This window comes from Elaeis guineensis, chromosome 1 (assembly GCF_000442705.2).
Source record: "Elaeis guineensis isolate ETL-2024a chromosome 1, EG11, whole genome shotgun sequence".
Classification (NCBI taxonomy): Eukaryota; Viridiplantae; Streptophyta; class Magnoliopsida; order Arecales; family Arecaceae; genus Elaeis; species Elaeis guineensis.
In genome coordinates, this window is record NC_025993.2 from 101,210,177 (window position 1) to 101,222,603 (window position 12,427).

At 36.6% G+C, this 12,427-nt stretch overlaps 1 protein-coding gene across 3 annotated transcripts; it reads right to left on the reverse strand.

The window, feature by feature from the left end:
- Positions 1–1,539: 1,539 nt before the first annotated feature.
- Positions 1,540–8,515, reverse strand: LOC105060757 (zinc finger protein CONSTANS-LIKE 10). 3 transcript variants are annotated; one of them, XM_010944593.3, is made up of 5 exons: positions 8,351–8,515; positions 6,532–7,250; positions 5,379–5,603; positions 3,503–3,807; positions 1,540–2,520 (listed from the first exon to the last, which is right to left on the reverse strand). In XM_010944593.3, the coding sequence occupies exons 2-5, from the start codon at positions 7,111–7,113 to the stop codon at positions 2,391–2,393; spliced, it is 1,242 nt and encodes a 413-aa protein (XP_010942895.1). In that variant the 5' UTR covers positions 7,114–7,250; positions 8,351–8,515; the 3' UTR covers positions 1,540–2,390. The 3 variants fall into 3 exon arrangements, with proteins under 3 accessions (XP_010942895.1, XP_010942894.1, XP_010942892.1); XM_010944592.4 differs by having other exon boundaries at positions 3,503–3,825; positions 6,532–7,244; positions 8,351–8,514; XM_010944590.3 differs by having other exon boundaries at positions 3,503–3,825; positions 8,351–8,514.
- Between the last annotated feature and the right edge of the window lie 3,912 nt (positions 8,516–12,427).

Genomic DNA, 12,427 nt, shown 5'->3' on the forward strand with positions numbered 1-12,427 from the left:
AATACATGGACTAAACGAACAAAATAATATGCTTCACATTGGATTTTCTACACCACCTGTGGTGCACAAAAAATTTATCGATGTTGGTCATGTAGTGATTACAGGATGCTTATTTAACCAACGGACACAGTTTTTTTTTTTTCAAAAAAAAAAAATAAGGTGCTGAAAAGAGGAGGTCAATGCATCAAAGAGGTGCTCAACCTAGCAGTTTTATTTCATACGTTGGGTGAAATAAAGTTTAATCCAGAAAAATTTTTCTTTTTTCCACCACTTAGGCCACTAACCTTCAACCTTAAGCCAAACAGTAAATATTATTAACTCGGATAAGAAATCAAAGAAAGTTACCTAGAATTAAAAACTATCCACCCCGGGTTAACTCCCAAGATCGAAAGACTGCCTACATGTTTCCAAAGCAAAGTTTTTCTACGCTTGTTTTTAATCGTGTGCTCAATTAGAAGATCGAAAGATAACTTTGATTTCTGCTGGTTTACAACTTTCAAAGAAAAATATTGATCCTCATAGAAAATTAAATTCACCATGGTATGATAAGGCAGATCTTAGGTTAGTCTCAGCTTTTCCTATCAAAATATTAAAGAAAAAAAAAAAGGATAAAAATAGAAAGGTCCATCCCTGCCCATGATACTAGTTCCATGCCACAACGAGCCCCCGACCAAATAACATGCAGTAAAAAATTAAGCACTTTTGAAGCAGCTAAGGTCCTGCGAGAAGAAAAATCCAAACACTACGGGCACCCTGGTATTGCTCCTGTTTTCAGTTTTTATATACGAAAATTCAAAAGATAAATGAATTAGAATCAATATGTATGATGAAATATTTTTATTTTTCAACTCGTTCGTAGAACTTTTAGAACTTTTGGTAGCAAAGTTTCACTGCTTTGAGAAAAAAGCGAAAATAAAAACAAGGAGTCGCAGAAATTCTGCGCAAATGCTATCTTTAACATCAATCTCAATATAGTCTTTCACTAATTGCAAAGAAAGGAGAACACAAAAAGAACAATGGTGGGTAACAGGCCTTACGCAGCACATGCTCACACTAAATGACAAGTCCAAGTATAGCCATTTTAACACCACTCCAAGCACAAAGAAAGTAAATCATGCAAACCAATGAACTAAATTGCATTGGTCCATGAAGACAAAACATCACAACTAAACAGGATCCACAAACCCCTAATTTATAATTGAAGTCACAGATAGATCCAAAATGCAAGCTTCCAGTATTTGAAACTTCATAAAACGAAAGAGGTTTGAGTTATAATTTTGCCCTTGTGGTTATGGAAAAACTATTGAAACTATCCTGATTTACAAGATCCAAACATGCATTTGTAATTCACACATTTTACTGACCATATGTAACACTGACCTAGGGCAAGTGAGCTCTTACTGTTAAAAGGAGTCATAACAAATGTGCCTTCACTTATTTTTAAATGATAGCATGTACGATCATGAACAGACAATACATAAAAAGAATGAAGTAAAAAAAAAGAGGAGGAATGAATCTGGCATTGAGAGCAATGGCATCTATGACACAAATTCTTAATTTTATACATACTGAATTGCATATAAGAACATACACTTTCAAGCTCCTTTTGCAATTGTAAAAACAAGATATCAACAAATTAACCAATAGATTTAGACAGATCTACGAAGCTTCAATTACAGTATTTTCTACAGTCAACAGCACAAAAGACCAACTTTACAGATTTTCCAAGCCTTACAGTAATATAGCAGATCTCTTTCACGTGTGAATAAATACAAAGCAATCTCCTTTGGTTACAACAGACAGTATGTTCTACAGATTACAGAAGGGGAAAAATATATATACTTATATTTATATATATAGGTATAGACATATTTTCTAAAGCCAAAGTTGGGAGGAGGGCTCTGCCCCAGGGCAAGCCATGGCAACTGTCGGAGTCAGCAAAAATGAAGAGGAGATGGAAGAGATGCAAAGAGGGAGGGTCAGTGAACCAGCAATTTAAGCCATCATATGTACTGGAGGAATGGATTGAGATGCGTCCCTTGCCCCAAATTACTGAACATCCATGCTTCACTACTAGACAGGGAAAAAGGAAGAAAACAGCACCAAACTACAAGGCGTTGGGGCATCTAACCAACAGAGCAGATTAGACCACAATTCAGCTTCAAGAACCTCCCAGCCAGCTAACTATAACCTTTATCCTTTATCATGTCCTCTTTCATCTTCATTATTTTCTTTCTTCATTTCTCTCCTTTTTTTCTCCTTTTTCTTTTTTGATTAATAGATGGGCACTTTTTTAATTCCATGAAAAGGGCACAAAACAGCCTGGCGTCTGCCAAAATATTTATCAGATGAAAGTTAAATCTTACGCTAAGTAGGATGTTTTGTTTCTTTTAACAGCTTCTTGTCTTGCAGAGGGGGTCATAATCATAAGCTTCACCTGCTTTCACAAACCTTCCCTTCACTCGCCGCCTCACATCTGCCCTAGCTTTGCGAGATGCATACCTAATTTTTTTCTCAAACCTGTTCAAAAAGAATGAAACAATATTGTTAGTTTTGCAGTTCAGTTACACTCGTAAGTTTTGCTTTGCAAAGAAAACTCCAACAGCAAGGTGTTCTTCTAGCTATTTGTAACATTATGTCAGCGAAGCTGATACAAAGTTGTTTCCGTGCAATATATAAGATTATGACTACAAAACTTTTCACACCAAATCTGTGCATGTAGATAAAACACAAGTATTGTAATTGAATGATATGTAGTTCCAGCTTTTAGAAAATAAAAGAAAGAGTTAGCTGATAATAGTAGGTGCAATGATACAGATCTATCAAGATAGTGCTTTGTTGGTTTAATGATATGATTTAACAAACCTGAATTCGCTACATAGGTGCAGGAATTTGTGAAATCTGGCTTCTACATAAAATTTCAAAAGATTGATGAAGATGAATTGGGATTAGACGTCCCTCTTAAACAGAACAAAGAGGGCTTATTCTGATTGAATGATCATTACTGGCCCAGTTAAGTTTTATAAATGGCAAAAAAAAAAAAAAAAGAAAAAAAAAAAGAAACAGCATAGAAAGAAATAAGCTTTCATGAGGCTAGAAGTCAGTTACCAACCAAATCTGGGCCTACTGCATTTGAGAGGCTCTGGCAATGGCATGGCTTATGCAATTTGTCATGTAGCAACCAATCAAATGCTTTGTTTATACTCATTGCTACAAAAAAAGTCTAATATTGTTTTGTAGCTAAATTATCAACAGCCATTCAATGGACATCTGTCATTAGGCCACTCCAGATGCACACAAATACTTATAGGTCTTCATGGCTTCAGTTTCTCAAACAAACAAGATCAATGTGCAGGTAAATCAGGTGCTTTAAATCCTACCTTTAAGACCAATATATTGCAATGAAAATATAAAGATAAATGACCTAAACAAAAAGTGAAACCACAACTGTGACGGAACTTGTTTGCATGTAACATCAGATGCACACTGCCAATGCACTTACTTCCTTGTTTTCTTTTTTTCCTTGTAACGCATCACAGCACTATCCCTGCTAGCTGGGGTGTGAGAGGAACCCTCTGGAGCAGTAGGGCACCAAGGAGGCTCCCCCATAAAAAGCACAGATGATATCCCACAATCTTGATAATCTCCAGCACTGCTCTCACCAGTCAAACCAGAAAAGGAAAGAGATAGGCTGGACCGAGCTTGCCTTGCTGGGAAACAGAGGTTAGGATCTGCTTTGCTTCCTGGATTTGACATCACAGAATCAGCAGATACTGCATTGCTATATGTTGCTTGCATAGGCTTGGCCTGTCCAGCAGATGATGACTGAGAAGTGAGATGGATGATAAGGATGGTGAGAATCTTCTTAAAAAATCAATAAATGATGAAGTTTTAAAAATAAGGAATCAAATTACTGCAGATAATATGTGCTTAACTCAATTTTTCATTTGATCACAAACATATGATGATGCAGCAGCATAGCAAAGCTCATGGACAACAACACATGCAATCTGCTAGTTATCAGGATCCACACCCTTGGATATTTCTAGCTGCTGCAGTCTACCTCGTAATTTATAGTTCATAAATCCTTAGGCTTATTAACCAGGAACATGTTTATGTAACAAAGGCTGGCACAAATGCATACTGTAACACCTATTTCAGTCTATAAATTAGCAGAAGCAGCTGATGCTAAAACCTCAGAATGAAGAAAACATTTTTGCATTTTGCTGTGTGCCAACATTATACATGGCACTTGGATGTTCTAATCAGAATCCACTAAAAATATTATGAAAAAAATAAGTGCCTAGAGTCCCTAAGACATGCTAGATGTCAATTTTTTATTTATATATGTGTGTACATGCTTTCGTAGGGAGTGCATGCGCACATAAACCTATTGTAAGTTCTAGCAATCCAGTATAGTAAATGAGAACATGCCAAAACTTTGACGGGGAATAGCTAAACTGAAGGCATGAGAATTAAGTTTTGCAAGGCAACTTCTCATGTACCTTGTACCTTTAAGAAGAAAAAGACATTAACGCAGTACATTTAATACAAGGAAAAAATAACACAGATAAGAAAATGCAACAGAAATTTCTCAACTAGGTAGAAAGCAATTTCTCAATAAGGTGCACACAAGAAGCTCAATCGTTGATAGTGTCCAGATTTCAGAATTAAATCATGACAACCCCAAGATGGAAGTTTTGCTTCCTTTTTTATTCCTCAATAATATAACTTCTGCTGCAGTAGCATCCTGGCAATTTCTACTTGCAATAGATCATTGTAGTTGATATATGTGCTATCAAGGGAAAAGTAAGAAGTTCAGGCCCTCATGAAGTCCATCTAATTTCTAACATGAGAAAACTAATGAGTTGGGATGATTCAATTGATGATTTGAAGACTGCGAAGCAGAATGGTGTGTCAAAACATAATGACAATTACATGAACTATAAAAAGATGTAGCTGTCAATATTAGAAAGTCCCTAGGATATAGTTCAACTCTCATGGCTACTATACCCGGTTTTCTTCTTCCACATGATAATTCAGCTGATTCATTCCAACAATAAGTTAAATCACCATATATTATGTTTTGCAAGTTATAACAAACCCATTTTTACATCTACTTCTGGCCCATGATCTTTTTTGGGGCATAAAAGATCATGTTGCCCTTTTGTTTTTGAGTTCTTTTTTTTTTCCTTCTTTGTTGTGCTTGTGGGAGAAAGGAGTTAGTTAAGTTCAATTAGGCAATTAGTAAAGCTATTTTTGAACTAAGTGCTATCACATCTGGTCAGAAATGTAGATTCTGACTCTAGGGAAGGTAGATGTTGCATACGAAGATCCCCACAAGAAGCATTTTACAAATAAGAACTTATAACGTGTACCTCTGTGACAAATTCACCCTGGCAATCAGAATTGGCAGCAGATATTTCCTTCAATTCAAAAAAACTGTCAATTCCAGCATCATCAAACAGCTGCTCGGCATTGCTAAGAGATGCACCAAACAGTTCTTCATAATTCTCAAAATTCAAGTCGACATCATCCATGTTGAGATCTTCATAGAAGTCATCTTTGGAAAGAGCAAGATCTTTTGTCCCAGTAAACCCTAGCTGCAGCATTGAAATTATAGACTCATTCAGCACTTAGCAACCACATGAGAAGTGCAAAAAGAAAAAAAGAAACATGCACATAGATAGTTGATAAAAGCAGTATTATTTGTTGCTTTTGAAGGCTCTCCATAATCTTTGTGCAAACACAGAAGTGATCCCTTACTTGAGTTTGAAAAGTACCATTGTTTTTCAGACATACAATACAAAAAAATTCATGTCCAGAAAAATGATTTCAAAATCAAGTAACTAATGCCTCATTTAGTAGGCTCAGATGGGGGAAAAGAACATTCGTGATGCTTTCTTTAGTAGGCTCAGATGAAATTCGTCAAGCAAACATGTAGAAAAAAACTGCAGCCAAAACTTGAAATGGGCCTTTATACAACCAAAATTAATAAACCAAAGCGTGCTAGATAAACTACCTTTTTATTAGTACTTCTCAAGAAACACAAAATCCTTAAAAGATACCTCATATGTAATAAGGAAAAGATAATAGCAGAAAAGAACAAAAAAGTGCATAAGGTGTTCAAAAGATGAAATAAAAGTGATCTTGAAAATGGCATGTGGTAAAAACACTTACACAATACATAAGCATACATACGTACAAACACACACAGACACATTATATATATCACATACACAAGCAAGCAATTACATACATCAGACACAAGCAAGCAAACATATGTACATACACACAGACAGACAGAAAGACATATCAAATGACTCGTTCAAAAAAATAAACTGAAGGTGGTGACCTTCGGCAAAAGATGGTTACCAAATAATTTTGCAGATAACACCCACACTTGCAAGTCATGATATATTTTTGCATCAATAATACACAGAACAATACAATAACATCTAAGTGACAGAAGTCACAAACATATTCATTGTTTGGTTGGTACATGATGGGTATTTCAAAGGTTTCATGTACCTTATGAGTAGTTGAATCCACTGAACCTGCTGCCTGATCTGCACTGTATAGCATAGGATTCCCTGCAGATGTTGAAGATGAGTCAATCCACGGATTGAGCTTATTAGCAGTTTCCAGATCATTCATCTTGCCTGCACTGGCTATATTTCTGGTACTGCTGTTGTCTGGAGCTCCCCAGAAGTCACTGACACTGTTCTCATTGATGCTCATCAAGCCCATACCCTGTTCGCAGTTAGAATCTGCCATAGGAGGAAACTCCAGAATAAAGGACCAAATTCTCGAAAGGTCAGCAGAAGATGGGCAGCCTGAGTAGCAGTTGATTGTCTGCCTCTTATGTCCTGAAGCTGAGCCACCATGCCCATTCCAATCACAGTTTTGGCAAAGTGAAACATTTTCTTCCATGCACCTAACTATGGCTGGTTGTGTAATGCATCTATCGCATAGCAGAGTGCGCGAGTGACGTCTAGAGAGTGCATTCGCAGAATGAACATTGCGGTCGCATGACAAGCATAAACAAGCAGCATCAGACCTGCAGTAGACCATAGATCTTTGTTCCCCACAGAAATCACAAAGAAGACCCATGCTTCCTTTTATGTAACCAGATGAATATCAAATCAGCAGGATTCTCCTTATTTGGCTTCTAAACCAGTTCCCTAATATACGCCACAGCCTTCTATATTAAGTTTATTCAGCATCAAAGCCACTAGCATTCCCTGCAACTTTCAAACAAAATTCCTGAGATTTTAGGATTTTCCAATGGAATGAAAATTGGCCAAAAAAATTATAAATTATGTTGATCAAAATGTAGTTTTTTTAATCCAAAAAAAATAGAAGAAAATCTAAATAGGAATGACAATAGTTGACTCTCCAAACATCAAGAGAAGAAGAGTTTCCGATAAAATCACCTCAGATTTGCCAAAATGCATTCAAAGATGGATGAATCTCACCACAAACAGCAAACAAGTGCTAGTCATAGATAATGATTATAAGAAGCAGACGCAGATGCAGCAATATCCAGCTCATGCAATTGTTTGTCTACGTCCATATCGTGTGTCAATAAAATATTTCAGTGAATGGGAGTCATAAGCAAATGGACTCTCCCAATTTGCCGCCCCACGTTATAAAATTCATAAAGAATAATATAGAATATACACCGCTAAGCTTGTAATCTTTCAGTTCGCAAGAATTTAAAAATGCTTAGTTCATATTCATTGAAATGACCCCCAAAACATGAGGCAAAAACAAGAGTTAATAACGTCAACCTCGAGGAGTTGTTCCACCCCCAAAGTCTACCATAAGACATTAGAAATCACCCAAAAATTTCCAGTAAATCACATAGACTCGTGTCCACAGGAATTACTGATACGAGCAGAAGAATCTCTGCACTAACTAATTTAATTAAAAAACAACATGCTGAAATCTTAAAAAGATCTTCTGTTCCAAAAAAATGACATCAAAAGCGATCATTCTAATATCAAAAAGAAAAGATAAATTAAAAAGAAAACAAAGATGAATCAATCTTAAATTATTAAAAAAAAGTGTTTACAAAAAAAGGACAAAGACTTACATAAAACACCTCATGATTAATCGCTCATCAAAAATCCAAAAAGAAAAAGAAACTTACATCGAATTCTATATTTGCACTTAAAATCCACATCCACATCCAAAACAGAAGACAACTCGTGCGAACGCTGCTTTAGAGAACAACCAACTACTAAAATTCTTCAAACATCTCCAAAAACCTCTAAAAAAACCAGTTTTTACGCAAACAAGCCGCGAAATAACCAAAGCTGACACGAAAATTCCAAGAATTACTTACCGACACCGAGAGATCTCTATTAAAAGGAAGCTCCTTTTTCCCTTCTTCGTGCGTGTGTTCGCCTTCAAACCCTAGAGAGGAGAGGAGATAGGAATTTCCGGACTCCTAGCGAAGCTACTGAGAGGGATTTAGATGGAGGGAGAGAGAGAGACAGAGATGGGGGTGGGGTTTGGCGGGGCCCAAAGGGCTCATGAAAAGCTACGGAGAGGCCGAACCCTTTTTCGCTTTTTGGGGGCATTGGCGTAGATAAGGGGAAGCTTAAGGGCGGTTTGTGTTGGCGGGTCACTGGCCCGGCACGACATCTAACGCCATGTCGAGACGCAAGGCGTCCGGTACGACTATTTCCATGGTCCAGCCGAATGACCCGTTTGCCCCTCTCGGGTTAGTTTAGTGGTTTACCAGTCCGAGTCCATTAATAAAGGTTAGATGATTGAGATCAAGAATAATTGAATCAGGTAGTTTTTTCTCATACTATGGAAACATGTACCCATAGACAAAATAGTTCTTGTCAGGTAGCCAAGAGCAAAGAAGCTTTTGGAAACCTAAACCCAGTTGGCGGAATAATGCTGTGAGAGTAAAATTGATCATGGGCCAGGCCTTGGGTCTGAACTATATTTATTTTCGATCAAGCTGCGGGACCGGCTTATTTAAATCTCGACATTCTCTATGCCTAGATCCAGTCCATGATCATCTGAGGTTCCTAATACTAGATTCGGAATTAAGGTTTTTGGTTATTAAACAATACTTATCACTATTGGTTAAGGAGATGGGGGGGGGGGGGGCGGGTGTTATAGCGTGCAAGTGCCCTCTCTCTTTCACAAAATGTATATTCTTTATGGTTCCTTGAGGAGAATACGAATAAGGTACTCCAATGGAATGGGAGGCACTTATGGGTCTTGAAAGAGCAAAGTGGATACGTGGTAATAATTGATAGCATGTTAGTTGATCCAATTGAACTACATTAGAATATCTAAAATGCACAAAGCGAGATATAAGTGAACCTACTCGTGGGTTTGCTGTTACATTACTGAAATCAAAGATCTTCTATCTTAATAGGGGAAAAAAAAAACTACTAAATCACAGGCCCATTCAAAGCCCATGGCCAGCTGACCAAGAAACCCTGGACCCCATGGCATGCAACGTAAATAAACATCCACCAATGGTCCCAGACGTAAATACAAACTGTTAAAGGATATACTTTAGTGAGAGACACCAAATTTGGAAGCCAACGAGGGAAACCCTTCTCCCAGATAAACAACACGAAAACAGGCCAGAGCCGTATGGAAAACATTGGGAAATTCCTCAATCACACTTGCGTCTGTACTCCATTGCAGAACCCAATCGCCTACCCTAAGAACCTTCGCTTAATAGTCAACAGAGAAAAAGGGGCAGATCCCACCACGTGAAACAAAGCTCATGCTCTCCAACGGTCCCCGCCGTCCAACTGGAAGACCACTCATCAGCCATCATCTGACCAATAGCATTTCCTGACCGCCGCCCAAAAGCCCACAGTTTCGCCGAGATATATCAGTGAGAGAAACACCGATCGAACGGGTCAGTTTCGTCGACACAGGACCAGCGCCGAAAACTTTGTCACGTTACTCAATTGCCAGCTTTATGAAAAAAAGCGAGGGGAGAATAATACTTCTAAGATTCACAATATCATGACCGTTGGATGAGCAATTATGGTGGACTTCTTAAACATTTCATACAGTCGACGGACGCGATCTGCCTGATATTAATTTTTTTCCTACCACGTGTCAGCATCGGCGTCGTTGTCGTCCCCTTTCCCCATCAGTAAATAATTTCGTGCTGATCATCACCAGGAGCTTATCTGGAACGGAAACATATATTTCATAACAATGAAAACGAACCACAGCGGTCTGATCAGAATTCGAATGGCTGATTGGTCATTTTGTTGAAGTAGGGGGCTTTCTATTTATCCATGTTTCCTAAGGGTAGGTAGCAAGCGGTCCGCGGGAAGGGCCGAGATCGGACCACGTCAGAAGCGAGATTGGATAGTGACATCAGCAGCATCAAGATCGATAAGTGCTCTGCTGAGCTGGCAAGATTATCCGCAACGCCCGGGGCAAGTTGCACTCGGTGGTACGCGTGCCGTCGAGATAGATTGGCTTATGTGGTGACTAAATGATAGGGTCGGTCAACCGGCGCTTTCTCATTGGCTGGGTAGGGTTGTCGGAATCCGGACGCGAACCACGGGGTAGAAGACATAAAACTTCTCTATTTTACTCTCCATGGAGGTCCGAACAAAAATCACCTGAGGCAGGCACTTAAAAAATTATAAAATAAATTTTTTAATTTATTATATTTCTCTTAATAAATTAAAAAAAAAAAAAAATTACTGATAAAATTATTATTATAAAAAAATATAATATTTTTTTTCATTTTTAATATATATTTTTTACTGATACATATTATATGATTATATAATTAATTAAATAAATTAATCATCAAATAAATTAATATATATTTTTAAATAATTGATACATAGTTTTAAAAATACGAAGCTCACCAATATATAGTATACAATCAGATATTACATACTTAGCAAATTAGTCATCTAGTAACCCAATGATTCCTTCAAGTAAATTGATACATAATTTTTAGAATATTATGTTTATCAATATACACTCATGATCTAGTTAGTACACATTCATCGATTTTATGATACATGTGTAAGTTTTTTTGATACATATTAGTAGTAATTTAATACACATCTCTAGATAAAAAGTATGTTCTAAAAACTATGTATTAATTTACTTAAAGATGTACATTAGATCATTGCTAGATGTATACCAAACTATTTTACGATATATATCAAAAAGTCAATGAATGTATATCACTATTTTTTTCATTAATATGTATTAATAAATATAATGTTCTGAAAATAATGTACTAATTTCGTTGGAGATATGTATTGAATTGTTAGATAATAATTTACTAAATATGTATCATCTGGCTATGTATTATATATTGATAAACTTTATATTCTGAAAATTATGTATTGATTTATCTAAAAGTGTGCATTTGATTACTGCTAGGTGTGTATCAAAAAAATTTCTAATATGTACAAAAAAATTAATAAATAATAGATATATATCACCGCACCATATAGTATATATTAGTGAACATGATTATTGTTCTCACCAGATATGGAGCTCCAATATCAACATGAATGAGCTCTATGTTTGCTCTCATATGAAAATAATATAGAATATGAGAAATGTTGCATCATACTAACACATTTAAATTATTAAAAAGGCCTAAACGGTAGACATCTCAATGGCAAAGGATTTTAAAGTATGCAACTTTGAATCAAATAAGTATTTGATTCTCTGTGCAGGACAAAAAAAATTTAAAGACTTTCACGCACAAGTGCTATGCACGGTCACAGATTTGGATATCCTAATAGCATCCCACATAAATGGGGCAATAAAAGCAATTTGAGATCCTTCACTTATATAGAAAGGATAATCATATATTTTTCTTGCTTATATTTCGAAGAAATTTGGATATGAGATTAATTTTTAAAAGAAAATGATATAAAATATTTTCTTTAGATTATGAAAGAATTATCCGCATAGAATGCATATAAATAGTTGCTGTTGCCAATCAATTTGTCTTAGACCAACGTACTAGATGTTGAACTAAAGAGCTGAAAGGGGCGATCAGGAACTCAAGATACTGGATGGAGACCTTGATGTTGAAAAGAACCTCTGATTAGGAAATCAAGGCCTTTGGCGCTAATTTGTTACCATCAAGAATCAATTTGTCTGAGACCGGTGAGTTAGATGTGGAGTTGGAGAGCTGAAAGGAGTAATCCAGGGATTCGGGATGCTAGCCGGAGACCTCAGTATAGTTGATGACAGTAGGATCTTCGTCTCAGTATCCAAGAGAATCTTAAAATATCATAGATAGAGGAAATCCACTTATCAAAGAATTTTCGGTGGAGACCGTCCGATGCCTAAATTAAACTATCTTAATAAAATAAGGGAGGTTCTAAGTAGAAGAAGGTAGAGAAAAGGTAAAAAGTGAGGGACACGAATGAAAGTGGGG